The 27,533-nt window shown below is 47.1% G+C and overlaps 1 protein-coding gene across 4 annotated transcripts in view; it reads right to left on the reverse strand.

The window, feature by feature from the left end:
* Positions 1-1,516: 1,516 nt before the first annotated feature.
* The window catches only part of eva1ba (eva-1 homolog Ba (C. elegans)), an 87,457-nt gene continuing 61,440 nt past the window's right edge, over positions 1,517-27,533 (reverse strand). For all 4 annotated transcript variants that reach the window (XM_068006422.1, XM_068006421.1, XM_068006423.1 and 1 more), the window contains 2 exons: positions 14,047-14,178; positions 1,517-6,415 (listed from right to left, as the gene is read on the reverse strand). In XM_068006422.1, coding sequence (XP_067862523.1) covers positions 5,961-6,415; positions 14,047-14,122 — 531 coding nt within the window. In that variant the 5' untranslated portion in view covers positions 14,123-14,178 and the 3' untranslated portion in view covers positions 1,517-5,960. The remainder of the gene's footprint in view (positions 6,416-14,046; positions 14,179-27,533) is intronic.

The following is a 27,533-nucleotide window of genomic DNA, read 5'->3' on the forward strand; positions in this document are numbered from 1 at the left end:
TGCAGGTGGTGTTGTTCCTATGTGCCTGCTGTCCTTGTCCTTCTAGATAGTAGAGATCGGGGTTTGGGAGGTGCTGTCGAAGAAGCCTTGGCGAGTTGCTGCATTGCATCCTGTAGATGGTACACACTGCAGCCACGGTGCACCAGTGGTGAAGGGAGTGAACGTTTAAGGTGGTGGATGGGGTACCAATCAAGAGGGCTGGTTTGTTCTGGATGTTATCGAGCTTCTTGAGTGTTGTTGGAGTTGCACTCATCCAGGCAAATGGAGAGGATTCCATCACATTCCTGATTTGTGCCTTGTAGATGGTGGAAGTACTTGTAGGCACAGTATTTATGTGGCTGGTCCAGTTAAGTTTCTGGTCAATGGTGACCCCCAGGATGTTGATGGTGGGGGATTCGGCGATGGTAATGCCGTTGAATGTCAAGGGGAGGTGGTTAGACTCTCTCTTGTTGGAGATGGTCATTGCCTGGCACTTGTCTGGCGCGAATGTTACTTGCCACTTATCAGCCCAAGCCTGGATGTTGTCCAGGTTTTGCTGCATGTGGGCACGGACGGCTTCATTATTTGAGAGGTATCAGATTGGGACAAGGGGCTTGGATTCAAACCAGGGAAAGGCAAATTTAGCAAATGATGTCAGGAAATCCTTCACACAAAAGGTGACCAACATATAAAAAGGATCCCTTGGTAGGGTTAAATTCTGAGGACAGGTTGTATTCACTTGGCTTGTATTCCCTTGAGGTGAGAAGATCGAGGGGTGATCTGATCGAGGAGTTAAAAATGTTAAAAGAACTCTAGATTGGGTATATACAGATAAACTATTTCCTTCGTCGGGGAAATCAAGAACGAGGGGACATAATCTTTAAATTAGAGCTAAGCTATTTAGGAGGGAAATCAGGAAGCACTTTTTCGCACAAAGGGTAGTGTAAATCTGGAATTCTTTCCCCCAAAATGTTGTGGATGCTGGGACAATTAGAGCTTTCAAGACTGAGACCGATAAGATTTTTGTTGGGTAAGGGTATCGAGTGATATGGAACCAAGGCGGGTAAATGGAGTTGAAAAGCAGATCAGCTATTATCTAATTGAATGGCAGAACAGGCTTGAGGGGCTGAATGGCCTCCTCCTGTCCTTATATAGGTTAGTGGCTGCAACAATCCTGAAAAGATATTTTTAAAAAACAACCGGATGCTGTCACTGGATACACGTAGGGGTCTGAAATTCTGCGAGCGAGGAGGATGGAAAAGCGACATATTCCGGAATGTCGCAATTCGGGATGAAATACGGATGGTCCAGGCTTCAACCCCTCTTAACTTCCATCCTTAATTACACTCTGGGGAGGGGCCGAGCCCTTCTAATGCCCAGCCCCCGTTATGTCCATTGATCACTTTGTGGGGTGGGAGATGTCAGGGAAAAGGGAAATGGCGTTCTCAGGGCTACCTCGGGAATTCTGCCCAGCTCACCACCTGATTGGCTGAGAACCACACCTGGCAGCTCTACACACACACAGTCTCATCATGAATGCTGATTCAACTATTCTTTTTATTAAGCAAAATAAAATATAACCTGAAGCAATGGTAACATTTGAAATGAGAAAGTTATTACATTACAACTTGGAGCCCAAACCCTGTGAATCAATGGATAATTTTCCTTTCTAACTAGAGTCACATGGGTTGAAATTGTGCTGAGCAACAAGAGAGATAAACCTGTTGACGTGTTCCTATGAAATTCCTTTGACCCCCATTTCACAGGGTTCAATGGTTTAACACCTAAGATACAGTAACAGTCAGATCAATTTCATACTAATATCACACAGTGCAACTTCAATCTCAAGTCTTACTTGAAACAAATCCTAATTCAAAGGGGTATCGTCATCTGATCAAGTGTCTGGTCAAAGGATGACTTAATGCCATTCCACCTCATTGAGTTATCTTGCACGTGAGTCTATTTTAAAGTACAAAATAAAAGCAATGATACAAGGGGAGGGAAAGGTTTGATCGGCTGTCCATCACAGTCGGGCGTTTCGATAAGTGAGTCTCCTGCTAGCACTGAGCCAGAGCCACATCCCAGTGTCACATTAATAAGGGAATTATGATAGTGATTGGTCAACATTCATTGGAAGGTATGAGATCTCAAAGTTTAATGCGCCCTCAGGAGAGGGATGTTGAAATATTATTAAGGGGATCACATTTATTTTCTTGTTCCTCCGAAGTGTCCTGAATGTCACCAACAACTTTAATGTGTGTGCAACAGGAGAACATAAATGGAGATAGAGACACTTCTTTTTGTGCTTATCAAGGTGAGATGTTAGTGCTGGGGAAGGTGAGGTACAGCGTGGAGTAAAGCTCCCTCCACACTGTCCCATCAAACACTCCCAGGGAAGATACAGTATGGGTTAGATACAGAGTAAAGCTCCCTCCACACTGTCCCATCAAACACTCCCAGGGCAGGTACAGCACGGGTTAGATACAGAGTAAAGCTCCCTCCACACTGTCCCATCAAACACTCCCAGGGAAGATACAGTATGGGTTAGATACAGAGTAAAGCTCCCTCCACACTGTCCCATCAAACACTCCCAGGGCAGGTACAGCAGGGGTTAGATACAGAGTAAAGCTCCCTCCACACTGTCCCATCAAACACTCCCAGGGCAGGTACAGCATGGGTTAGATACAGAGTAAAGCTCCCTCTACACTGTCCCATCAAACACTCCCAGGGCAGGTACAGCATGGGTTAGATACAGAGTAAAGCTCCCTCCACACTGACCCATCAAACACTCCCAGGGCAGGTACAGCATGTGTTAGATACAGAGTAAAGCTCCCTCCACACTGTCCATCAATGTGCCACTTTACCACCTCAGAGGGTCACTTCCAACTGCGTGTGGCATTTTTCCTTTCACTGTGGCCTCTCTCGGTGAGATTACCAATTTAGTGCCAAATTAAGATAGTTTTGTATGGGGGCCCACTGTGGACTGGATTGATATTGTTCAAGATTAATTTCATAGAATCATAGAATGATACACCAAAGAAGGCCATTCGGCCCATTGTGCCTGTGCCGACTCTTTGAAAGAGCTTTCAAATTAGTTCCATTCCCCTGCCCTATCCCCATAGCCCAGCAAATTTTTCCCCTTCAAGTATTTATCCAATTCCCTTTAGAAAGTCACTATTGAATCTGCTTCCACCATCCTTTCAGGCAGTGCATTCCAGATCATAACAGCTCACTGTGTAAAAACAATTCCTCATCTCGCCTGTGGTTCTTTTGCCAATTACTTGAAATCTGTGTCCTCTGGTTACCAACCCTTCTGCCACTGGAAACAGTTTCTCCTTATTTACTCTATCAAAATCCTTCATGATTTTGAACACTTCTATTAAATCTCGACTTAACCTTCTCTGCTCTAAGGAGAACAACTCCAGTTTCTCTAGACTCTCCTCGTAACTGAAGTCCTGCATCCCTGGTACCATTCTTGTAAATCTCCTCTGTACCCTGTCTTAAGGCCTTCACATCCTTCCTAAAGTGTGATGCCCAGAATTGGACACAATACTCCAGCTGGGGCCTAACCAGTGATTTATAAAGGTTTCCTGCTTTTGTACTCAATGTCTTTGTTTATAAAGCTAATTGTAAACAATTTTACAACACCAAGTTATAGTCCAGCAATTTTATTTTAAATTCACAAGCTTTCGGAGATTTTCTCCTTCCTCAGGCAAATGTTTCAAGATCTCCTTGAAGCCTACGCATTTATACGATCACCAGTCCATCACCGGCATCTCCACATCATTTATAAAGCTAAGGATCCCTTATACTTTTTTTATACAGCCTTCTCAACTTGTCCTGCCACCTTCAAAGATTTGTGTATGTGCATCCCCAAGTCTCTCAGTTGCTGCACCCCTCTTTAAAATTGTACCATTTCGTTTTTATTGCTTCTCCTCAATCTTTCTACGAAAATGCATCATTTCACACTTCTCATGTAGAACCATACAGTTAAGTCACATCTAGTGCATTGGTCATACAGGCAAGTTTCATGTTGAATCCTTAACCCTCACAGCCAACAGATAGAGGAGACTTTCAGTCTGACCTGGGTTTGAACGAAATCCCAGAGGTGACAATGAGCTGCGACACCCAGATCCCAAGACACCCATGTAATCAGTGTATGGTTTCACAAGTAGTAACATCACTGGGCTAGGTGAATGACTCACAAAACGGATGCTGGTGTGCTTCAGTGATATGACCTTATGGCTATTGTCTTGGAACATTTCTGGAAGATAGTGACTTACGCTGAGGTATAAGTCAATGGGTGAGGGCAGCCCTTCAGTATCCTGCTCAAGTCTCCTGATATGGTTAGCTTTGATAGTGGGGTCAGAAGCTATCCTTTGCAAACATGCAATCAGGAGTCACTGGATGGCCATCATGAGTGGGAACATTGGTTGGTATTCCCTTCCCTAACACTCAGGCCAACTGCCCCCCAAGTCAGATCAGCTAACTCAGCACAGTCTGGTGATGGGACATGGGACATGGGACATGGGACAACCCCCCTCCCCCACCCCACCCTGCTCCGTACCATTCTCTGTCACACACAATTGTCAAAGGGTCACTTTAAAGCAAGGAATATGAATTTGGTCCATTTTGATCCACTTTCTGACCCTGTTGTTAGGTCATTGGCCTAAAGAAGCAAGGCATCAAGTGAAGCATTTCTGGAATTACAGGTCTCTGTGTTACTAAGACACCAATCATAAGGCACTTCCAATAGTCACATGTAGCAACTTCATCCTTACAGGTAAGTCACATGTAACGCATAGGTTTATACAGGTAAGTTACATGTACCATGCTGGTTTATACAGTCACATGTAACACATTGGTCCCACAGGTAAGTCATATGTAATGCATTGGACTATGCAGGTAAGCAACATGTAATACATTGGACCATATAGATAAGTCACATGTAACACATTGGACTATACAGTTAAGTCACATGTAACACATCGGACCATACAGTTAAGTCACATGTAACACATCGGACCATACAGTTAAGTCACATGTAACACATTGGACTATAGTTAAGTCACATGTAACACATCAGACCATACAGTTAAGTCACATGTAACACATCAGACCATACAGTTAAGTCACATGTAACACATTGGACTATACAGTTAAAGTCACATGTAACACATCAGATCATACAGTTAAGCAATATGTAACACATTGGTCCCATTGTGGGTAAAGCTATCAAATCAGTACCATTTTCCACAAGTGCATTTCTTCAAAAGTCCAAGCACCATATATAATGAGGATCTGAAACACGGATCCAGATCATTGCACTAGTTACGCATTCTAAAATATCAAGCTATCAAGGGCTCACAGAAAATAACGTTTTTGAATATACAAAAATATTGGATTTAAGAAGTTTGATTTGGACTCAGTCTAGATGGGGTTGGGGAGGCTCAAGGAAGACAAGCAAAATTTCCCCTGGAATCAGAGGCTATTCCTAGAGACAAATAAACCCAACAAACTCAAGAGGCCCCAGTTAGTAATTGGAACATTTCCTCTCTGAGAAAGGGTTGGATTGTCACTGTCTGAAGGGACAGCTTCCAAAACAGGGTTGGGTTTTTCTTGGTGAATGCACTGCTTCCTCCCCCTCTCCTCCTTAGTGGAATGATTCTCGGTTGTCTGGCCCACATACAGTACCAGATGGCGATGACTTTAACACAATAACTGAATGCTAACAACAGTTTCCAACACAGCCCACTTACTCGCACAAATATGTTCCAAATGAAGAGTCTTTTTGCAATCCCTATTTTGCAATGCCTTGGTTCTATTGTGTTTCCTTGTGCTTTTTGTTTTTGGTAATTCCTTATACCTGGTGCAAATTCTCGTCTACTCATCTTTGGTTATGTGTTTTCCGTATGTCCACAGCTAATTAAAAAAGTTTTTTTTTTAAAAAACGGCACTATCTTCTTGTTGTTTCTCCCCCCCTAATACTTTCCCTCGGAGTTTGGGCTCCAGGTTCGATGTTCTCTCTGACCTCCATTGGGTAACATCTCCATTTCGTAGTGATGGCACCCGCTGCCCAGAATGTCCGGCTGCCCGCTTCGCCAGATCTCCCGGATGATGCGCTCTCGCTCCTCCAACAATTGGGCGCGCTCCAGTTCCTCGGCCGAAGTGAAGACATTCACGCTCGAGCTGGTGTGGGCCTGGGTGTGATTGGCTAGGGTCAAATCCGTCGCGGTGGGCGGCCCACTGTCCACCTCGTCCTCCTCGTCTTCGTCCTCGTCCTCCTCCTCGTTACCTTCTTCCACCTTCCTCTTGACGGGGGCAGCGGCTTTGGTGCGAGCATGGCAGGATATTCGGATTACCAGCAGGCAGAGAGTCAGGACGAGGCCAAAGCACACCCCCGTGATGAAGTACAAGGCAGCCTTTTCTGGGTTCACTGCAGGAAGAAGAAGGCGTTACACAAGTTTAGGCTCAGTCTTCACTGCCAATCTCCCAGCAGGGAGAATTCTCAACAGTATTACATTGCAGTTTGCATAGGCCCAGGAATTCCACAGGGTTCTATCAGACTCCCATCATAACTCTTGTGGAACTCCCCAAGTAAACGGCTGAAATCGCCAGAGTTACGGCAGAGGATCAGTAAAACCCCTTGCCGAATTTCAGGCCGTGCTTTTTTTTAATAAAAATTATCAATCTTTGTGCTTGAAGGCAATGGCACTGAGTGGCAGCATCGCACATACCCAGGTCAGGTTTAATACAGCCAGGTTCCGAATCAAGCTCATTTTACTCCGTCCCACCAACAGCTTGCCTCAGCCACAACCTACTCCCGCCATGGGCTCACTGCACCAGAGTGATGTCTCCATTTCCCAACCCTCCCTATCACCTCTCTGAAAACCAGTCCCTCATGAATGCTCATGAGGCAGTTTTGTGCTGCCAACAAGGACTCAAGTTAAGGCTTTTGTACGTGCACTCAGTTTAAAAAATAATAATTCCAGGGCATCGCTGGCAAGGCCTGCATTTATTGCCTATTTCTAGTAGCCCCTGGTGGTGATGGGCCTTCTTCTTTGTAGTTGCTTGATACAACTGAGTGACTTGCTAGACCACTTCAGAGGGCAGTTAAGAGTCAACCACATTGAAGTGGGACTGGAGTCACATGGAGGCCAGTCATAAATATCCAAGTTCCCCTCCAAGTCACACACCATCCTGACTTGGACATATATCCGGCAGGCTCCCTTCCCTTACGGACATCAGTGAACCAGTTGGGTTTTTACAACAATCTGACAGCTTAAAGGTCACTTTTACTGTTAGCAGCATTCTATTTACAGATTTTTTAAAAAATGGATTCAAATTTTCAAACTGCTGTGATAGGATTTGAACTCACATTCTCTGGATTGTTAGTCTAAGCCTCTTGGTTTACTAGTCCAAGTAACATAACAACGACACTCCCGTACCGCTACAATGAGAGGCTTAATGCCTCAGTAGGTTAGAACACTAGCCTTTCATCCCTTCATCTCATCTGTGGGAACAATTTGAGAAATGCACTGGCCGTGTTTTTATACAGCTCATCGATCTGTACATTCCCGTCAGCATCAAGCTGAAGATCGTCAGTATTGGAGAATGGCAGACGTTTCATGCCAATATTTTGCAGCTCGTCTCTGCATCAAGCAGTACTACCAGGTTTGATCTGGCTGAGATGCAGGGTGAAACGTCCTTTAAGATACCTTGTAACTGAACACCTCATTAAGTTTCCATGTACTAAATGGAATTACTGCTACAGGAGCAGTGCATTCCTTACTGCAGCAGTACTTGGATTAAATGTTAAAAAGCAAATTCTTTTGGTAGTTTGACCAGAGTTCCTCGAACTGCAACAATGATATTTCCATTCGCCTTTAATGGCCTTTATGAGCGGGACTGCCAATCTATTGCTGAATTATGGGCCTTTTGTGTGGTTTGGGCTGAAGCTCATTAGAAACTCAGCAGTATCGACTGAAACGTGTTTCATATCAGCTGCAACTGTTCCGATTTAAACCAGTCTTCTTTCAGTCCCCTCCTGTGCTCCCCTCAAGGTGCTAGGGTTTGGCCACCAAGGGAGCCAGACGTTCCCTGTTATCTCTCTCAGTTCTCCATGTGTGAGGGGTTCGATTTCTGTGAATGGAGTGGGGGAGGGGGGCGTCTCCCAATTGTCCACCGTGACTTTGGCAGAGGATCCGGGGAAATTCCGGAGAAACGGGAGTAAATGCCATTTAATTGCGTGAGAACTGGTAAACGAAGGCCCCTGAAACTCTGCAGGACTTTCCAACGTACTCCTAGAGGCCACAGAAGGCCCGGGAAATAGGCCGGGACACAGCCTTCATGGCTGAATTTCCAGGGTTCCCTCTATCCATCCAAAACATGCCACCCTCTTATGTTGGGGAGGAGGGGGAGGGAGTAGCCAGGGGGCAAAGGGAAATCCAAGGCCAGGAATTTCCATGACCTGGGCCTGGGTTCGCTGGGCAGCCTATACATCGGGGGAGAACCCGCTCAGCGGCAGATGTGGGACCCTCCAAAAAAAAAATCTGGCATTTCAGTGAGCAAATCGGCCCCTTTACGCATTACAAAGGCTATTTCTACCGGTAGTGTCGGCAGATGTGATGGCTGCCCAGTGCCACTTTTCCAGCTGCCCCCTGGTCTTGTGGGTGCCAAAGATGTTCCACAGTGGCATGGGCAACTGGCTTGGAAGTCAGACAACGTCCCCGAGCCCAGATTCTTCGGCGAGGTGAGGAGCGGAGATTCCCGGCAGGCCCATCGCAGCACCTACGCTGGGGGAGAAAGCCCACGGATTTTTCGGAGCCTTGGAGGGCTTGGATTTCTGTGAATGGAGCGGGGGGGGTTCTCCCGATTGTCCACCATGACTTTGACAGAGGATCCAGGGAAATTCCAGAGAAACGGGAGTAAACGCCATTTAATTGCGTGAGAACCGATAATCGAAGGCCCCCGAAACTCTGCAGGCCTTTCCAACGCACTCCTAGGGGCCACAGAAGGCCCGGGAAATAGGCCTCCAAGAGGAGGCTTTGCGGCCAATCCTGATCTTGCCCTTGTCCAAGATCCCCACTAACTCGCGCAGTTACAAATGGAGGCCAACACATGGCGGTCTGGAATAGGAACCCTAGCAGATTGCTTTTCCCTTTCCTAACCTGGGACACTCAGGTCAATCGTAGTGCCGCCCGTAGTGTCCAGACTGATAGCAGCTGCCTCAGCACATCGCGATGATCTTCCTGAGCTACAAACTTAAGTGTCAAATCACAGAATGCAGAGTGATTTCCCACTGACCCAGCATGAGGTACTGGCCCAGCCTTTGCTGGGGGCGGAGCATCTCACGGTGTATGCAGTTAGTTAGACTTTTTCCTGCATCCTTCAGCTTGAAAGTTTTTTGCAATGTAGCTTGCTGGAAGTGTGAGCTGATAACGGTGCAGCAAGGGCCATGGTGCATCTGGGACCTCAGTGAACAGTGGGACCAACAGTCCATCTCCTTAATCATCGAGATTTATTGAGAAAGAAACAGAGGATCGATGGAGAAGGAGGGTGAATTAGTCAAATCAGGTACAGAAAGAAAAATAAAGAGAAGGAAAGAGACAGAAAGGAAAACCAAGAAAAAAATTTGAAATTTGAAATTTGGAAAATCTCTAAGAAGAATTTGCTACCTGCATGAATGAGATTGAGCAGTTTAAAGTGTTCCCTTTCTGGGCCAGAGAGGTTGATTGGCATTGCATTAACAATTACCACGTCGTTAAAAGGTACTTACGCTGTTAGTTATGAGCCCTAACTTTCTGTGGTGAGTTTAATGGGCAATTAATGTGCAAATCCAGCAAGTTCTTCAAATTAACGGGGAGGCTAGGGGCGAGATGCCGTTTGCGTGAGGCAAACGGTGGAGCGGCGTAAATCGACCAGCACGTTGTGGAGTTACGCACGACGAATCTCTTCATCCCCCGATTTTGCTGGTCGATTTGTGCATTAATAATGGCGTATGTCGTCAACACACCGTTATTTTTCCAGAAAGATTTGGTCCAAAATTTCGCCAACTTTAAGGGAATCGGCAGCAGATAGCCTTAAAGCTGGAAAAACGGTCGGAATGCAGACCTCAGCAGTGGAAGTACAGTACTGTGACCCATCAGGTCTTGAGTTAGGTGGAGAGACTAGAGAAGCTGGGATTGCTGTTTTAGAGCAGAGAAGGTTATGGGGAGATTTGATGGAGGTGTTCAAAATCATGAAGGGTTTCGATAAGCAGAAACTGTTTCCAGTGGCAGAAGGGTCGGTAACCAGAGGATACAGATTTAAAATAATTGGCAAAAGAACGAGAAGCGAGATGAGGAGAATTTTTTTTACGCAGCGAGTTGTTGTGATCTGGAATGCACTGTCTGAAAGGGTGATGGAAGCAGATTCAATAGCAACTTTCATAAGGGAATTTGATAAATACTTGAAGGGAAAAAATTGCAAGGCTATGGGGAAAGGGAAAGGGTAGGGGAATGGGACTAATTGGAATAGTTCTTTCCAAGAGCCGGCACAGGCATGATGGGCCGAATGGCCTCCTTCTGTGCTGTATCCTTCTATGATTCTATGACAACACTGTAACCCACCCCAGTGAAAGTACAGCAGTGTGTGCAAATGTATGTGCATAAATGTACGTTTATGTGTGCGTGTGTATATATATATATGTGTGTATAAGTATATGTGTGTGTGTGTGTGTGTGTGTGTATTTGTGCGTATGTGTGTGTGTATGTGTATTTGTGTGTTTGTGTATGTGTGCATTTGTGTGTGTTTATCTGTGTGTGTGCATTTGTGTGTGTGTAAGTGTGTATTTGTGTATGTGTGTGTGCATGTGTGTGTGGTTGTGTAAATACATGTTTTGACTTCACTTTCTTGTGTCCTCGTCACTTCCCCAGGTGCCCGTGTACCCACAGATTCATACTTATGGGAACCGATGCAGGAAGTCAGTGGGAAATAAAGTGGTGACAGAAACAAAAGGCAGTAAGGGAGAGTGTACAGAACATGACCGGACAGATGGTCTGAGAAAGCAGGGCAAAGACCAAGGGAAGTCTAGATTAAACTGCATTTATTTCAATGCAAGAAGTCTGATGGGCAAGGCAGATGAACTCAGGGCATGGATGGGTACATGGGACTGGGATGTTATAGCTATTACTGAAACATGGCTAAGGGAGGGGCAGGACTGGCAGCACAATGTTCCAGGGTACAGATGCTATAGGAAAGATAGAGCAGGAGGTAAGAGAGGAGGGGGAGTTGCGTTCTTGATTAGGGAGAACATCACGGCAGTAGTGAGAGGGGATATATCCGAGGGTTCGCCCACTGAGTCTATATGGGTAGAACTGAAAAATAAGAAGGGAGAGATCACTTTGATAGGATTGTACTACAGACCCCCAAATAGTCAACGGGAAATTGAGGAGCAAATATGTAAGGAGATCACAGACAGCTGCAAGAAAAATAGGGTGGTAATAGTAGGGGACTTTAACTTTCCCAACATTGACTGGGACAGCCATAGCATTAGGGGCTTGGATGGAGAGAAATTTGTTGAGTGTATTCAGGAGGAATTTCTCATTCAGTATGTGGATGGCCCGACTAGAGAGGGGGCAAAACTTGACCTCCTCTTGGGAAATAAGGAAGGGCAGGTGACAGAAGTGTTAGTGAGGGATCACTTTGGGACCAGTGATCATAATTCCATTAGTTTTAAGATAGCTATGGAGAAGGATAGGTCTGGCCCAAAAGTTAAAATTCTAAATTGGGGAAAGGCCAATTTTGATGGTATTAGACAGGAACTTTCAGAAGTTGATTGGGAGAGTCTGTTAGCAGGCAAAGGGACGTCTGGTAAGTGGGAGGCTTTCAAAAGTGTGTTAACCAGGGTTCAGGGTAAGCACATTCCTTATAAAGTGAAGGGCAAGGCTGGTAGAAGTAGGGAACCTTGGATGACTCGGGAGATTGAGGCACTAGTCAAAAAGAAGAAGGAGGCATATGACATGCATAGGCAGCTGGGATCAAGTGGATCCCTTGAAGAGTATAGAGATTGCCGGAGTAGAGTTAAGAGAGAAATCAGGAGGGCAAAAAGGGGATATGAGATTGCTTTGGCAGATCAGGCAAAGGTGAATCCAAAGAGCTTCTACAAATACATAAAGGGCAAAAGGGTAACTAGGGAGAGAGTAGGGCCTCTTAAGGATCAACAAGGTCATCTATGTGCGGAACCACAAGAGATGGGTGAGATCCTGAATGAATATTTCACATCGGTATTTACGGTTGAGAAAGGCATGGATGTTAGGGAACTTGGGGAAATAAATAGTGATGTCTTGAGGAGTGTACATATTACAGAGAGGGAGGTGCTGGAAGTCTTAACGCGCATCAAGGTAGATAAATCTCCGGGACCTGATGAAATGTATCCCAGGACGTTATGGGAGGTTAGGGAGGAAATTGCGGGTCCCCTAGCAGAGATATTTGAATCATCCACCGCTACAGGTGAAGTGCCTGAAGATTGGAGGGTAGCAAATGTTGTGCCTTTGTTTAAGAAGGGCGGCAGGGAAAAGCCTGGGAACTACAGACCAGTGAGCCTGACATCTGTAGTGGGTAAGTTGTTAGAGGGTATTCTGAGGGACAGGATCTACAGGCATTTGGAGAGGCAGGGACTAATTAGGAACAGTCAGCATGGTTTTGTGAGAGGAAAATCATGTCTCACGAATTTGATTGAGTTTTTTGAAGGGGTAACCAAGAAGATAGATGAGGGCTGTGCAGTAGACGTGGTCTACATGGACTTCAGCAAAGCATTTGACAAGGTACCGCATGGTAGTTTGTTACATAAGGTTAAATCTCATGGGATCCAAGGTGAGGTAGCCAATTGGATACAAAATTGGCTTGACGACAGAAGACAGAGGGTGGTTGTAGAGGGTTGTTTTTCAAACTGGATGCCTGTGTCCAGCGGTGTGCCTCAGGGATCGGTGCTGGGTCCGCTGTTATTTGTTATTTATATTAATGATTTGGATGAGAATTTAGGAGGCATGGTTAGTAAGTTTGCAGATGACACCAAGATTGGTGGCATTGTGGACAGTGAAGAAGGTTATCTAGGATTGCAACGGGATCTTGATAAATTGGGCCAGTGGGCCGATGAATGGCAGATGGAGTTTAATTTAGATAAATGTGAGGTGATGCATTTTGGTAGATCGAATCGGGCCAGGACCTACTCCGTTAATGGTAGGGCGTTGGGGAGAGTTATAGAACAAAGAGATCTGGGAGTACAGATTCATAGCTCCTTGAAAGTGGAGTCACAGGTGGATAGGGTGGTGAAGAAGGCATTCAGCATGCTTGGTTTCATTGGTCAGAACATTGAATGCAGGAGTTGGGATGTCTTGTTGAAGTTGTACAGGGCATTGGTGAGGCCACACTTGGAGTACTGTGTACAGTTCTGGTCACCCTATTATAGAAAGGATATTATTAAACTAGAAAGAGTGCAGAAAAGATTTACTAGGATGCTACCGGGACTTGATGGTTTGACTTACAGGGAGAGGTTAGACAGACTTGGACTTTTTTCCCTGGAGAGTAGGAGGTTAAGGGGTGATCTTATAGAAGTCTATAAAATAATGAGGGGCATAGATAAGGTCGATAGTCAAAATCTTTTCCCAAAGGTAGGGGAGTCTATAACGAGGGGGCACAGATTTAAGGTGAGAGGGGAGAGATACAAAAGGGTCCAGAGGGGCAATTTTTTCACTCAAAGGGTGGTGAGTGTCTGGAACGAGCTGCCAGAGGCAGTAGTAGAGGCGGGTACAATTTTGTCTTTTAAAAAGCATTTGGACAGTTACATGGGTAAGATGGGTATCGAGGGATATGGGCCAAGTGCAGGCAATTGGGACTAGCTTAGTGGTATAAACTGGGCGACATGGACATGTTGGGCCGAAGGGCCTGTTTCCATGTTGTAACTTCTATGATTCTATGATTCTATGATATTTGGCCAATAATATCATGGGACATTCAAATGCAGCCTCCTGGATACACAGGACAGGTCCCCCCACCGCTCCCGCAGTGCAGGAGCCGAATACTTACATGTGATGTGCATGTAGGCCTGTATGCTGTTGGTGATGAGGGTCATCTCTGCCTTTGGAATATCCATTCGGTTCATCAGTGACCAGCAGGCTCACCAACAGGTCTGCTCCAGGAAACGTTTGATCTGAAGATCTGAAAATGTAGAACACACTTTAATTACTGGGTGGTCATCGAGGTGTATCACCAGATCAGGTACAGGGGGAGAACGTCCACATTCCAAGAATATGGGATCATTCACTGATCATTGCTTTGAAGTTCTTTCCTTTCTAGTCTTCTCTCCTATGCCTCCGCTGCATTCTGGGCAATGCTTTCCTGGGTGCTGGCTGTTCTCCTGGTACTGAGTAGTGTTACCAACTCTGGTCGAACATACTCCTGGAGTTCTCATCACATGACCTCCCGCCTCCAATTTCTCCACCCAGTCAAACAGCCTTTGTTTCCCATCTCCAATACTTTTATAACTAATAAACAAAGGCATTCAAAGAAAATGAAAAAAACACACAATTATTTTAACGTCCCTATGATTTTTGTCCTGGGTTGCTCGCAGCAGCGTCCAGGAGATACATCTTTAAATCCTGGAGGGTTGGCAACCCAGTACTAAGTTCCAAGGTTGTTATTCATGTGCGGGGTTAGACAGTGGGCCTCAATGCAGTGAATTATTTTCAGAGGTTGTCCGTACACTCACAGGATTGCTGGAATGCTAGCTGAATTTTTTTCTCTCCCTGGGGCACAGCTACTGAGGTCAATTGCAGTAACTCATTGCTCTCTTGGGTGAGATGAGTTAGCATAGCACGAACTGGAGATGGAATGAGGGGCTTAGCTAGCCAATGAGGCTCAAAACCACATCAGGGGGCGCAGTTACTCACTGAGACACTGGGGGAGCTCTTCTCATTTGTGTCGAGCCACTAAACACAACAACAACAACAAATTGCATTCATATAGCGTCTTTAATGTAGTAGAACGTCCCAAGGCACTTCACAGGAGCGTTATCAAACAAAATTTGAATTCTCTACCCCAGAGGACTGTGGATGCTGAGTCGTTGAGTATATTCAAGGCTGAGATCAATAGATTTTTGGACTCCAGGGGAATCAAGAGATATGAGGATCAGGCGGGAAAGTGGAGTTGAGGTCAAAGCCGTGACCTTATTGAATGGTGGAGCAGGCTCGAGGAGTCGTATGATCTACTCCTGCTCCTTGTGTTCTTTTGTTAAAATTTGACACCAAGCCACATAAGGAGATATTAGGACAGGTGACCAAAAACTTGCTCAAAGACGTAGGTTTTAAGAAGCGTCTTAAAGGAGGAGAGAGAGGTTTAGGGAGGGAATTTTTAAAAATTCAATCATGGGATGTGGGCGTCGCTGGCGAGGCCGGCATTTATTGCCCATCCCTAATTGCCCTTGAGAAGGTGGTGGTGAGCCGCCTTCTTGAACCGCTGCAGTCCGTGCGGTGAAGGTTCTCCCACAGTGCTGTTAGGGAGGGAGTTCCAGGATTTTAACCCAGCAACGATGAAGGAACGGCGATATATTTCCAAGTCAGGATGATGTGTGACTTGGCGGGGAACGTGCAAGTGATGGTTTCCCCTGTGCCTGCTGCCCTTGTCCTTCTAGGTGGTAGAGGTCGTGGGTTTGGGAGGTGCTGTTGAAGAAGCCTTGGCGAGTTGCTGCAGTGCATCCTGTGGATGGTACACACTGCAGCCACAGTGTGCCGGTGGTGAAGGGAATGAATGTTTAAGATGCTGGATGGGGTGCCAACCAAGCGGGCTGCTTTGTCCTGGATGGTGTCGAGCTTCTTGAGTGTTGTTGGAGCTGCACTCATCCAGGCAAGTGGAGAGTATTCCATCACACTCCTGTGCCTTGTAGATGGGGGAAAGGTTTTGGGGAGTCAGGAGGTGAGTCACTTGCCACAGAATACCCAGCCTCTGACCTGCTTTTGTAGCCACAGTATTTATGTGGCTGGTCCAGTTAAGTTTCTGGTCAATGGTGACCTCCAGGATGTTGATGATGGGGGATTCGGCGATGGTAATGCCGTTGAATATCAAGGGAAAGTGGTTTGACTCTTTCTTGTTGAAGATGGTCATTGCCTGGCGCAAATATTACTTGCCACTTATCAGTCCAAGCCGGGAAGTTGTCCAGGTCTTGCTGCGTTCGGGCACGAACTGCTTCATTATCTGAGGGGTTGCAAATGGAACTGAACACTGTGCAATCATCAGCGAACATCCCCACTTCTGACCTTATAATGGATGGAAGGTCATTGATGAAGCAGCTGAAGATGGTTGGGCCTAGGACATTGCCTTGAGGAACTCCTGCAGCAATGTTCTGGGGCTGAGATGATTGACCTCCAACAACCATTACCATCTTCCTTTGTACTAGGTATGACTTCAGCCACTCGAGAGTTTTCCCCCTGATTCCCATTGACTTCAATTTTACTAGGGCTCCTTGGTGCCACACTCGGTCAAATGCTGCCTTGATGTCAAGGGCAGTCACTCTCACCTCACCTCTGGAATTCAGCTCTTTTGTCCATGTTTGGACCAAGGCTGTAATGAGGTCTGGAGCCGAGTGGTCCTGGCAGAACCCAAACTGGGCATTGGTGAGCAGGTTGTTGGTGAGTAAGTGCCGCTTGATAGCACTGTCAACGACACCTTCCATCACTTTGCTGATGATTGAGAGTAGACTGATGGGGTGGTAATTGGCTGGATTGGATTTGTCCTGCTTTTTGTGGACAGGACATACCTGGGCAATTTTCCACATTGCCGGGTAGATGCCAGTGTTGTAGCTGAACTGGAACAACTTGACCAGAGGTGCGACTAGTTCTGGAGCACATGTCTTCAGCACTACAGCCGGGATGTCTTCGGGGCCCATAGCCTTTGCTGTATCCCGTCCACTCAGCTGTTTCTTGATATCACGTGGAGTGAATCGAATTGGCTGAAGACTGGCTTTTGTGATGGTGGGGATATCGGGAGGAGGCCGAGATGGATCATCCACTCGGCACTTCTGGCTGAAGAAGTTGCAAACACTTCAGCCTTGTCTTTTGCACTCACATGCTGGACTCTGCCATCATTGAGGATGGAGATGTTTACAGAGCCTCCTCCTCCCGTTAGTTGTTTAATTGTCCACCGCTATTTATGACTGGATGTGGCAGGACTGCAGAGCTTTGATCTGATTCGTTGGTTGTGGAATCGCTTAGCTCTGTCTATAGCATGTTGCTTCTGCTGTTTAGCATGCATGTAGTCCTGTGTTGTAGCTTCATCAGGTTGGCACCTCATTTTTAGGTACACCTGGTGCTGCTCCTGGCAGGCTCTTCTTCACTCCTCATTGAACCAGGGTTGATCCCCTGGCTTGTTGGTAATGGTAGAGTGAGGAATATGCCGGGCCACGAGGTTACAGATTGTGCTGGAATACAATTCTGCTGATGGCCCACAGCGCCTCATGGATGCCCAGTTTTGAGTTGCTAGATCTGTTCTGAATCTATCCCATTTAGCACGGTGGTAGTGCCACACAACAGGTTGGATGGTGTCCTCAGTGTGAAGACGGGACTTCGTCTCCACAAGGACTGTGCGGTGGTCACTCCTACCAATACTGTCATGGACAGATGCATCTGCGACAGGTAGATTGGTGAGGACGAAGTCAAGTAGGTTTTTCCCTCATGTTGGTTTGCTCACCACCTGCCGCAGGCCCAGTCTGGCAGCTATTTCCTCAGGACTCAGCCAGTTCAGTCACTAGTGGTGCTACCAAGCCATTCTTGGTGATGGACATTGAAGTCCCCCACCCAGAATACATTTTGTGCCCTTAGCTACCCTCAGTGCTTCCTCCTAGTGGTGCTCAACATGGAGGAGGACTGATTCATCAGCTGAGGGAGGACGGTAGGTGGTAATCAGCAGGAGATTACCTTGCCCATGTTTGACCTGATGCCATGAGATTTCATGGGGTCCAGAGTCAATGTTGAGGACACCCAGGGCCACTCCCTCCTGACTGTATATCACTGTACCTCCACCTCAGGTGGGTCTGTCCTGCCAGCCAAAGGAGTCTGGGATGTTGGCCGAAAGGTATGATTCTGTGAGTATGGCTATGTCAGGCTGCCGCTTGACTTGTCTGTGGGACAGCTCTCCCAATTTTGGCACAAGCACCCAGATGTTAGTGAGGAGGACTCTGCAGGGTTGACCAGGCTTGGTTTGCCCTTGTCGTGTCTGATGCCTGGTGGTCCGTCCGGTTTTATTCTTCTTATGACTTTTGTAGCGAGATTGTACAACTGAGTGGCTTGCTAGGCCATTTCAGAGGGCAGTTAAGAATCAACCACATTGCTGTGGGTCTGGAGTCACATATAGGCCAGACCGGGTAAGGACGGCAGGTTTCCTTCCCTAAAGGGGATTAATGAACAAGATGGGTTTTTATGACTATCAGTTTCATGGTCACCATTACTGATATTAGCTTTTGATTTCAGATTTTATTTAATTAACTGAATTTAAATTCCCCAGCTGCCATGGCAGGATTTGAACTCCTATCTCCGGATTAGTTCGGACCTCTGGATTACTAGTCCAGTAACATAACGACTATGCTAACATACCCAGAGCTTAGGGCCTAGGCAGCTGAAGGCACGGCCGCCAATGGTGGAGCGATTAAAATCAGGGATGCGCAAAAGGCCAGAATTGGAGGAGCGCAGAGATCTTGGAAGATTGTATGGCTAGAGGGGGTCGCAGGGACGGGGGGGGGTCGCAGGGACGGGGGGGGGGGTCGCAGGGACGGGGGGGGGTCGCAGGGACGGGGGGGGTCGCAGGGACGGGGGGGGTCGCAGGGACGGGGGGGGGGGTCGCAGGGACGGGGGGGGTCGCAGGGACGGGGGGGGGTCGCAGGGACGGGGGGGGTCGCAGGGACGGGGGGGGTCGCAGGGACGGGGGGGGGTCGCAGGGACGGGGGGGGGTCGCAGGGACGGGGGGGGGTCGCAGGGACGGGGGGGGGTCGCAGGGACGGGGGGGGGGTCGCAGGGACGGGGGGGGGGTCGCAGGGACAGGGGGGGGTCGCAGGGACAGGGGGGGTCGCAGGGACAGGGGGGGTCGCAGGGACAGGGGGGGTCGCAGGGACAGGGGGGGTCGCAGGGACAGGGGGGGTCGCAGGGACAGGGGGGGTCGCAGGGACAGGGGGGGTCGCAGGGACAGGGGGGGTCGCAGGGACAGGGGGGGTCGCAGGGACAGGGGGGGTCGCAGGGACAGGGGGGGTCGCAGGGACAGGGGGGGTCGCAGGGACAGGGGGGGTCGCAGGGACAGGGGGGGTCGCAGGGACAGGGGGGGTCGCAGGGACAGGGGGGGTCGCAGGGACAGGGGGGGTCGCAGGGACAGGGGGGGTCGCAGGGACAGGGGGGGTCGCAGGGACAGGGGGGGTCGCAGGGACAACGAGGTTACAGAGATAGCGAGAGGCAAAGCGTTCTCAGAGGTTGGAGCACTGGACATCTTTTAGCAAAACCTGTTCAGCGTTTCGTACTGATGTTTTGTTGAGATTGCATTGCAATGAGAGTTTAAATCAACAAATGTTTGCACATGGCCAATTTTATTCACAGTTTATTCAAAAACCTGGCCCAGGCAGAACATTTCCTGTCGAGCAGTTTTGGAGCTAACAGCACTCAAAGTTCGAGCCCCTCAGGAACTGCTAACTGCCGCTCGGTGATGCTCCCCAGGTGTTTGTACTGACAGGTTGGAGGACATTTAAAGCATCAGATCAGATGGAAAAAATAACCCCTGACAGATTGAAAACACAGAAACAAACATTTTTTTCCCCCCTTTGATAAATCTAGGTGTGTTCTGGGTCCCCTGATCTGTGAGTCTGAGAGCCCAGAGTTAAAGTCACGGACTTGAATAAAACAGCCCATTTTTGGATTTCTCCCAAATGTTTCCTGGCAGTTTTCAAAAGCTACAATTAGACCTAACATGGAAGAGCCGCTTAAATTTATGACTACACAAGTATTAAAAGGGGCTCTCACTGGCTGTGTGGGTAAGTGCTCTTCCTGCCCTCTACCCAGGAGCCTTCCTCCTCTTGGTCTGACAGTTAGATCGTGCTTGTCTGTCTTTACGTGGATCTAGCTGTCGGACGGCCTGTGCGAGAGCTGCTTCTCCCTCTGATCTTTTTTCTCATCCTGTCTCCTGCTGAGGAGCTTTCAGGCCTGCCCTGGACGACATGACTTTCTGACCTGGCCGAAATCAGGAATTCGATTGGTGAGGGGGCTCTGGGCCTGAAGCTGTGTCACACGATATGGAGTCCCACAAGGTGCTATGTAATTGTCCAGAATCATAATCATAGAATCACAGAATGATGCAGCACAGAAGGAGGCCATTCGGCCCATCGCCCCTGTGTCAGAATAATCCGGGGAACGTGAGTTCCAATCCCACCGTGGCAGTATGAGAATTTGAATCCAGTTTTTAAAAATCTGGAAATAAGAAGCTGACATCAGTAAAAGTGACCATGAAACTGTCGGATTGTCATAAAAACCCAAATGGTTCACCAATGTCCTTTACGGAAGGAAACCTGCCGTCCTTATACAGGCTTTTTAAAAAATTCATTCTTGTGACGTCGGTGTCGCTGGCAATGCCGGCATTTACTGCCAGTCCCTAGTTGCCCTTGAGAAGATGATGGCGGACCTCACTCTCAAACCTCTGCAGTCCACGTGGTGAAGGTGCGCCCACAGTGCTGGTTAGGTAGCAAGTTCCAGGATTTTGACCCAGTGACGATGAAGGAACGCCGATGTATGTCCAAATCCGAATGGTGTGTGATTTGGAGGGGAACTTGCATATATGTGACTGGCCTATATGTGACTCCAGTCCCACACCAATGTGGTTGACTCTTAATTCCCCTCTGAAATGGCCTAGCAAGTCACGCAGTTGTACCAAACTAGGAAATAAATGCCAGCCTTGCCAGCGACACCCACATCCTGAGAATGAATAAAAATATAAATCTGCAGGGAGCTTCTTTGATACAAAAACGGATTACAATATATCACCATGCATCAGAAAGAAGACTGATTGAGAAATCTGATCTCAGTTAGGGGTTAAATTTCTGTCCTCACCACAGATGGTAATCAGGAACGCCAACCAATTGTAGAACACTCCCGATTGTCTTGCCGTTGAATTGAATGGAATGTAAGTTGGGTGAATTGTACAACAGGCAGGCGATCTGCTCCACCAGGTTACTGCCCAGATGGTGAGGATGAAAATTTCCCCCCATATTTCCTCAGTACCCCTTGGGTTAAGGAGGACAGAAAAATCAGCCAGGGTTCCCACTGGAACCCAGGTCCTTCCTTGTGCTGAGAAAGCAATCTGCACCAGGCTGATGGTCACTCATGAATCCTGTCCAGTGACTCCTGTCAGAAAGAGAGCACGTGTGGCCATCAGGTGAGGGCGCGAATGGGCTGGATCATGATGCCTCTTGCAGTCGAACATCCTGCAGACAACCAGTGTCAAGGCTCACACAATAAACAATGGCCATTGGGACAAGATTTTGAAGGGTCTGGCACCTGTGAAACTGCACCTCAGGAAGGAGTTAACGAGCAGAGCGGGGGTGGGGGGCGGGGAGGGGGAGAAAATTGGCAGAGAAAATAGGGAAGAAAAAAGGGGGGAAAAATGAGACAAATGTTCAAGTCCAAATAGTGGACTCTCAGCTAAACAGGGTGATGTTGTATCAATTAACAAGAAATCTGGTTAGGAGGGGTTGAGATTTATAATCAAGGTTTACTGATTGAATAAATCCATTTCTATTACATGGGATTTCAAGATAGTTACTGGTGTTTTGGGAATCGCATTCTGCAATTCTGTCCCTTTCTCTGTGACAACGGAAAGCAGAAACCTTGTATATAAGACATGGAAAAGAGGCTGATGTCCCCTGTAAACAGGGTCACTGACAGGTGGTGACTGAAAGAGTTAAATTCCATTTTTATTACATGGCATTCCGGGAATTTTTACTGGTGTTTTGGGAATTCATCCACTTTTTTGCAAAAGCTTTAAAGCAGCGGCCTTAGTTACAAGTGGGTAGAGATGGTCGAAAGCCGTGCGGTAATAGGTGCAAGTGTGGAGTGTGTGCGGTGGAAGGTTAGCGGGTTAGGGTGGGATTCTGCAGGATTGCTTGGTGTACTTTTGGTAGGACGGCGAGAAATGTAACAGAACCTTTCCTCAGGAGATGAGCAGAGGCGTCGATAGCCCAGATTGTACGTGGTCAATGGGAACACTGGGCACGGTGGCTCATTGTGTGTGTTCTTGTTCTCGAAGAACGTTGATGAGTCCAGTTTGTTTTCATTATAAAGCAATCTGGGGGGGCGGTGGGAGACTCACTGGGGTGTTCTCACACTGCTCTTGGTGGCCGATTACAGAATAAGGGCACGGTAGCATAGTGGTTATGTTACTGTACTAGTAATCCCAGCGGCCCGGACTAATAATCCAGTCATGAGTTCAAATCCCGCCACGGCAGCTGGGGAATTTAAATTCAATTAATTAAATAAAAATCTGGAATAAGTAAATGGTAGCCATGAAACTACCGGATTTGTTGCAAAATCCCATCTGATTCACTAATGCCCTTTTAGGGAAGGAAACCTGCTGTCTTTACCCAGTCTGGTCTATATGTGACTCCAGACCCACAGCAATGTGGTTGATTCTTAATGGCCCAGCAAGCCACTCAATTAGGGATGGGCAATAAATGCTGGTCTTGCCAGCGATGCCCACATCCCATGAACGAATTAAAAAAAAACATCAGCAGGATCTTGGGACGGCACTGGTATGGGATTCAGAGATGCAAGATAGTGGAGATAATAGGGGTGCTTTCATGATGCTCCAATTCCAGTATGGAGCCTGACTGGACGTAAGCATTGGTTGAAGATTCGGAGTTATATTGTTACAGCCCTGTCTGAGATTCACACGCAAGTCCAACAAGGAGTCGCCAGTAATGGAATTACCCCTAATATCTTTATGGAACTTACAATTTAAAACAAAAATCATTCTCCACATGTGGGCGTCACTGGCAAGGCTGGCATTTATTGTCCATCCCTAATTGTCCTGAGAAGGCAGAGATGAGCCTTCTTCTCAAACTGCAGGTTGCGGTTTGACACAACAACTCAGTGGTTTCTTGAGGCCACTTCAGAGGGCAGTTAAGAGTCAGCCACATTGCTATGGGACCGGAATCACATAATGGGCCAGACCGGGTGAGGATGGCAGGTTTACTTCCCTGAAGGACATTAGTGAACCAGTTGGGTTTTTATAACAATTGGTTGGAACACAAGAACAGAGTTCCTTGTGCTGATCAGACAATCTGTAAGACTGATAATCTGGTGTAAGTCTACTCTTATAAAAGGTCCCAAGTGAACTACATATGGGGAAATCTCAACCAAACTCCTAGTGGGAAATGGAGAACTGTAAAAATTGCTCATTCCTTGGCAGTATCACTCAGAGAGGCCACAGAATGGCTGGTGTGAAAAATAGAAACATTAAATTGATGCAGGAGAGATTGCTCCCAGAACTTTCTTTAAGTTGGGAGGGGAAGGCGGCTTTGGGTTTGACTGTATACAACTCAGTCCAGTCTGAATTGACGCCAGAAGCTGTTGATCGCCTGGCTGCTTGGAATCAGAGTCCAAACGATGTTCCTGTTTTAAGGCAGAGAGGGAGCAAACCTGGGAAAGAATTCCCTAATCCTGTCTTTGAGACACTGACTGAATCAGTAGGTAAACACTGAGAAGCTGGCAGTCCAACAGTCCCTGAATGCTACGTATTCGATAACTAATTGGCGTAGCCCAATCACATAAATGGACATGCTACACTCACAAACGGGCTGACTTGGGGGGGGGTGGGGGGGGCAGGGAGGTGGTGTGTGTGTGTGTGTGTGTGTGTGTGTGCGTGCGTGCGTGCGTGCGCAGAACGTTCAGCAGCAATGCTTAGAAACCTCAGACTTCCATTTATAATTGGTTTCGTTTTAAAGAACCCTGGAATTGTGGCTGAAGTTTTACAAAAAAAAAATCTTCTGATTTAAACACGGGATGGCGAGGTAAGAATTCTGATCTGCCACTCCTCAGCCCGTGCTGGGAGCACATGTCTCAAAATTCTGCACCATCAGCTCGGGATTTCCCAGTCGTTAAATTTAATGAGTAAAGTTAATGTCCTTACTGGAGGCTGTACAGTTACTCACTTATCTGCCCACCAAGCCTGATTAGCAAGGATCATTGCTGGTAGTCTCGTTATAAACCTTAGGGCCAATTTTCCTCCCATGTGCACTCTCTGGGGATAGGAGCAGATTGCCAAGAGCCCAGGCTGAGCAGATTGCCAAGTAGGGGGACTGCTGGAGGTTAACCAACTAAACCCACACGGCTTTCAAGCACAGAACACTCTTTTGTTCCTACAGTTTGGAGATGAAATAACACATCGTTTGAAAAGAAATGTTTTTCATCTGACTTTGAAAGGAGGCAAGTGCACCCATATTTTTTTTAATTCTGTGATGAATAATTGGATGCAAATGAAGTCTGTCAGAGCTGTGTGCTGAATGATCCAGGCACCTACATGTTTGGCTGATTTGTCTGGGTCTGTTTTAATCATTAATAATCCTCTGTGATGTGTTTCCATTTGGAGTATATTTCTGGAATTAATACCAGAAGTATTATTAATAAAAACAGCTGCAAAACTTGGGGCCAACCAGCAAGAAATTCTGGACTATATTCAGAGACGTGACTTTACGGGGCTGTTAGCACCAATTACAAAATTAGTTTGGACAGAGCCTGTAAAGGGTCAGAACAATAGCAGATGACATTTAATGCAAATAAGTGCAAAGTACTGCACACAGGAAGGGGAAACTGGGCAACACACCTACTCCACATATGGCGCTGAAATAGCTAAGCCAGAAGTCGCAAAAGACCTAGGTGCCTTAGGAGACTCAACGCTCATGATGTCCAACCAATGCAGAGCAACAATCAAGAAAGCCTCCCAAACGTTGAGCAACATGACCAAAACAGTGGAATACCAGTCAGAGGAACTTATGATCAAACTGCATGGTGCTTGTCAGTCTGCACCTTGTGCACCGTGTCCAGTTCTGGTCACCAGGTTGCAGGGGAGACATTCAAGGCCCAGAGGGAATGCAGAGAAGAGCCATGAGGCTGATCTTTAGTGTCAAAGGTTTGAGTTGTGAGAAAAGACTTGAGAGACTTGTAACTTTTCAACCTGGAAGAGAGGCACCTGAGAGGTGACTTTATAGAGGTATTTAAGACAGTCAATGGTGTGGAAAAGGTTAATGTGGTTTAAATTAATCTATGGGAGTAGGACAAGGGGAGACAGGTTCAAACTGGTAAAAGCTAGCGTTAGGACAAATATCAGAAGGTTCATCTTCATTCAAAGAGTGATCAATACATGGAATGGCGTCCAGATCAGAGTAATAGAGGCAAAAACCCTGGAATCATTTATACCACAATGTAGCAACATTAGGGTCTTTCAGGATGGGTGTATTAAGATGGCCTCCTTCATCTGATATTTACCTGACGAAGGAGGAAGCCTCCGAAAGCTTGTGAATTTAAAATAAAATTGCTGGACTATAACTTGGTGTTGTAAAATTGTTTACAATTGTCAACCCCAGTCCATCACCGGCATCTCCACATCCTTCATCTGAAGTTATCTTGTGAACAGTAGATTATGAGGCCTATAAGCTGGTGCCTGAAATGCTGTAATGTATTGGATGTCAGGATCACTACAATTAGGTGCGAAGTCCCGAGGCCAGTATGATGAGTGGGCAGCGCCTACCCTGCTAGGACCCTCTGCACCAACAGTGTGCAGTTATTATTCACATTAGGCCAAATCCATATAATGCGGCGGGAAGGTCTGCATAACACTCCAGTTGGTCAGCGCCCAGTTGCAACACGGGCTTCAGGGGACGCAAAACAATTTTGTTCCTGGATGGCCCTCTCCCAATAGGGACCTCCCTTCTTAATCGCAACTCCCAGGGCTTGCCCTCCAGAGGCCAATCTTTCCAAGGGCTACCAAAGTACCTCAACCAATTATTTTTTTGCAGAAACAAATGTCAGCGCTTTAAGGGCAATCAGCAGCCCTTTACTAGCTGCTGCTGCCCGACATTCTAGACTTGACCCTCATGGTGGCCCCAGTGCATCAGGCACTCCCCTTCAGCAGCACTTCAAAAATACCAAGTGCAGTGCTCATGATTTGCTGCAGTTCTTGAACCGTTTCACCGCGACCTCATTAATCGTCCCCCCCGTAAATAAATCGCACCTTCACCATGCACTGTCCTTAGTTTACCATCAAACCTTGATCTGAGGCAGTCAAATGAATCTGCACGCAAAATAGATCAAGTTGGCAGCCTTAAAAGAGATGTCCTGAACCGCACAGACCAACAGGGTCCAAGCTCGGTCTGTGCTGAGCTAGTTGGGTGGGGAGGCTGCTCTATAACTGGTCTCACTGGCCCTGGATTAGGTAAGGAAAGAAAAAAAATCAGCCAGGGTTCCTACTGCTGATTGTTGTCCAGCAAGCTTAACTGGACCAGCAATATTACAAGAACAGCACAGAGGCTGAGTATTCTGTGACAAGTGGCTCACCTCTTGACCCCTCAAAGCCTCTCCGCCACTTAGAAGGCTCAAGTCAAGAGCCTGATGGAAGGCTCACCTCTCGCCTGGATGGGTGGGTGCAGCCACAACAACACTCAAGAAGGTCACCACCACTCAGGACACAGCGGTTCACTTGATCGGTGTCCCTGCCGCTAGATTCAATATCCACCCCCTCCACCACCAGCGCAATGTGGCTGCAATGTGTATGATCTGCAGAATGCACTGCAGCAACTCTGAACATAGAATGAACTACATTCCTAACTCACCAAGGTTACTTACTCCCCTGTGACCTCTAACCCTGAGAAGGGCAGGAGCAGCAATGTCTCCTCCAGGTTTCCCTCTGAGCCTCACACCATCCTGACTTGGACATATATCGCTGTTGCTTCGCTTCGCTGGGTCAATATACTAGAATTCCCTAACCAACACCATTGCGGGAGCCCCATCACCACAAGGACTGCAGTGGTTCAAGGAGAAGGCCCACCGCCATCTTCTCAGGGCAACCAGGGATGAAAAAATGTTAAAAACCTACTGGAAATGATGATACTGCCTGTTAAAGCTCACGCACGAGTAACAGTCCCATTGGTAAGTTATCAGAGGGTGTCCATGAAACTGTATCTTAGGAGGGAATCAACGGAGGAGGAGGGGGAAGGGGAGAAAAGAGAAAGGAGTAGTAGAAAGGCCCAGAATTTGCTGAAAAAATAATGGTGTGTGAACAATGCAGGCCCTTATTAATGTGCAAATCGGCCAACAACTTGTAGCGAGGAAGAGATACCCTGTGAATTACGAAGCGCCCACAATTTGCTGCCACTTTGCGCAGCTGCACCGTTAGCTTCGTGAGAACGGCATCTCGCCCTTAACCGCCCCGTGATTTTCATAAAGTTGCTGTATTTGCACATTAACTTGCCACAGAAAGTTAAGTCTAGTAATTAATAGTGT

This window comes from Heptranchias perlo, chromosome 26 (genome assembly GCF_035084215.1).
Source record: "Heptranchias perlo isolate sHepPer1 chromosome 26, sHepPer1.hap1, whole genome shotgun sequence".
NCBI lineage: Eukaryota > Metazoa > Chordata > Chondrichthyes > Hexanchiformes > Hexanchidae > Heptranchias > Heptranchias perlo.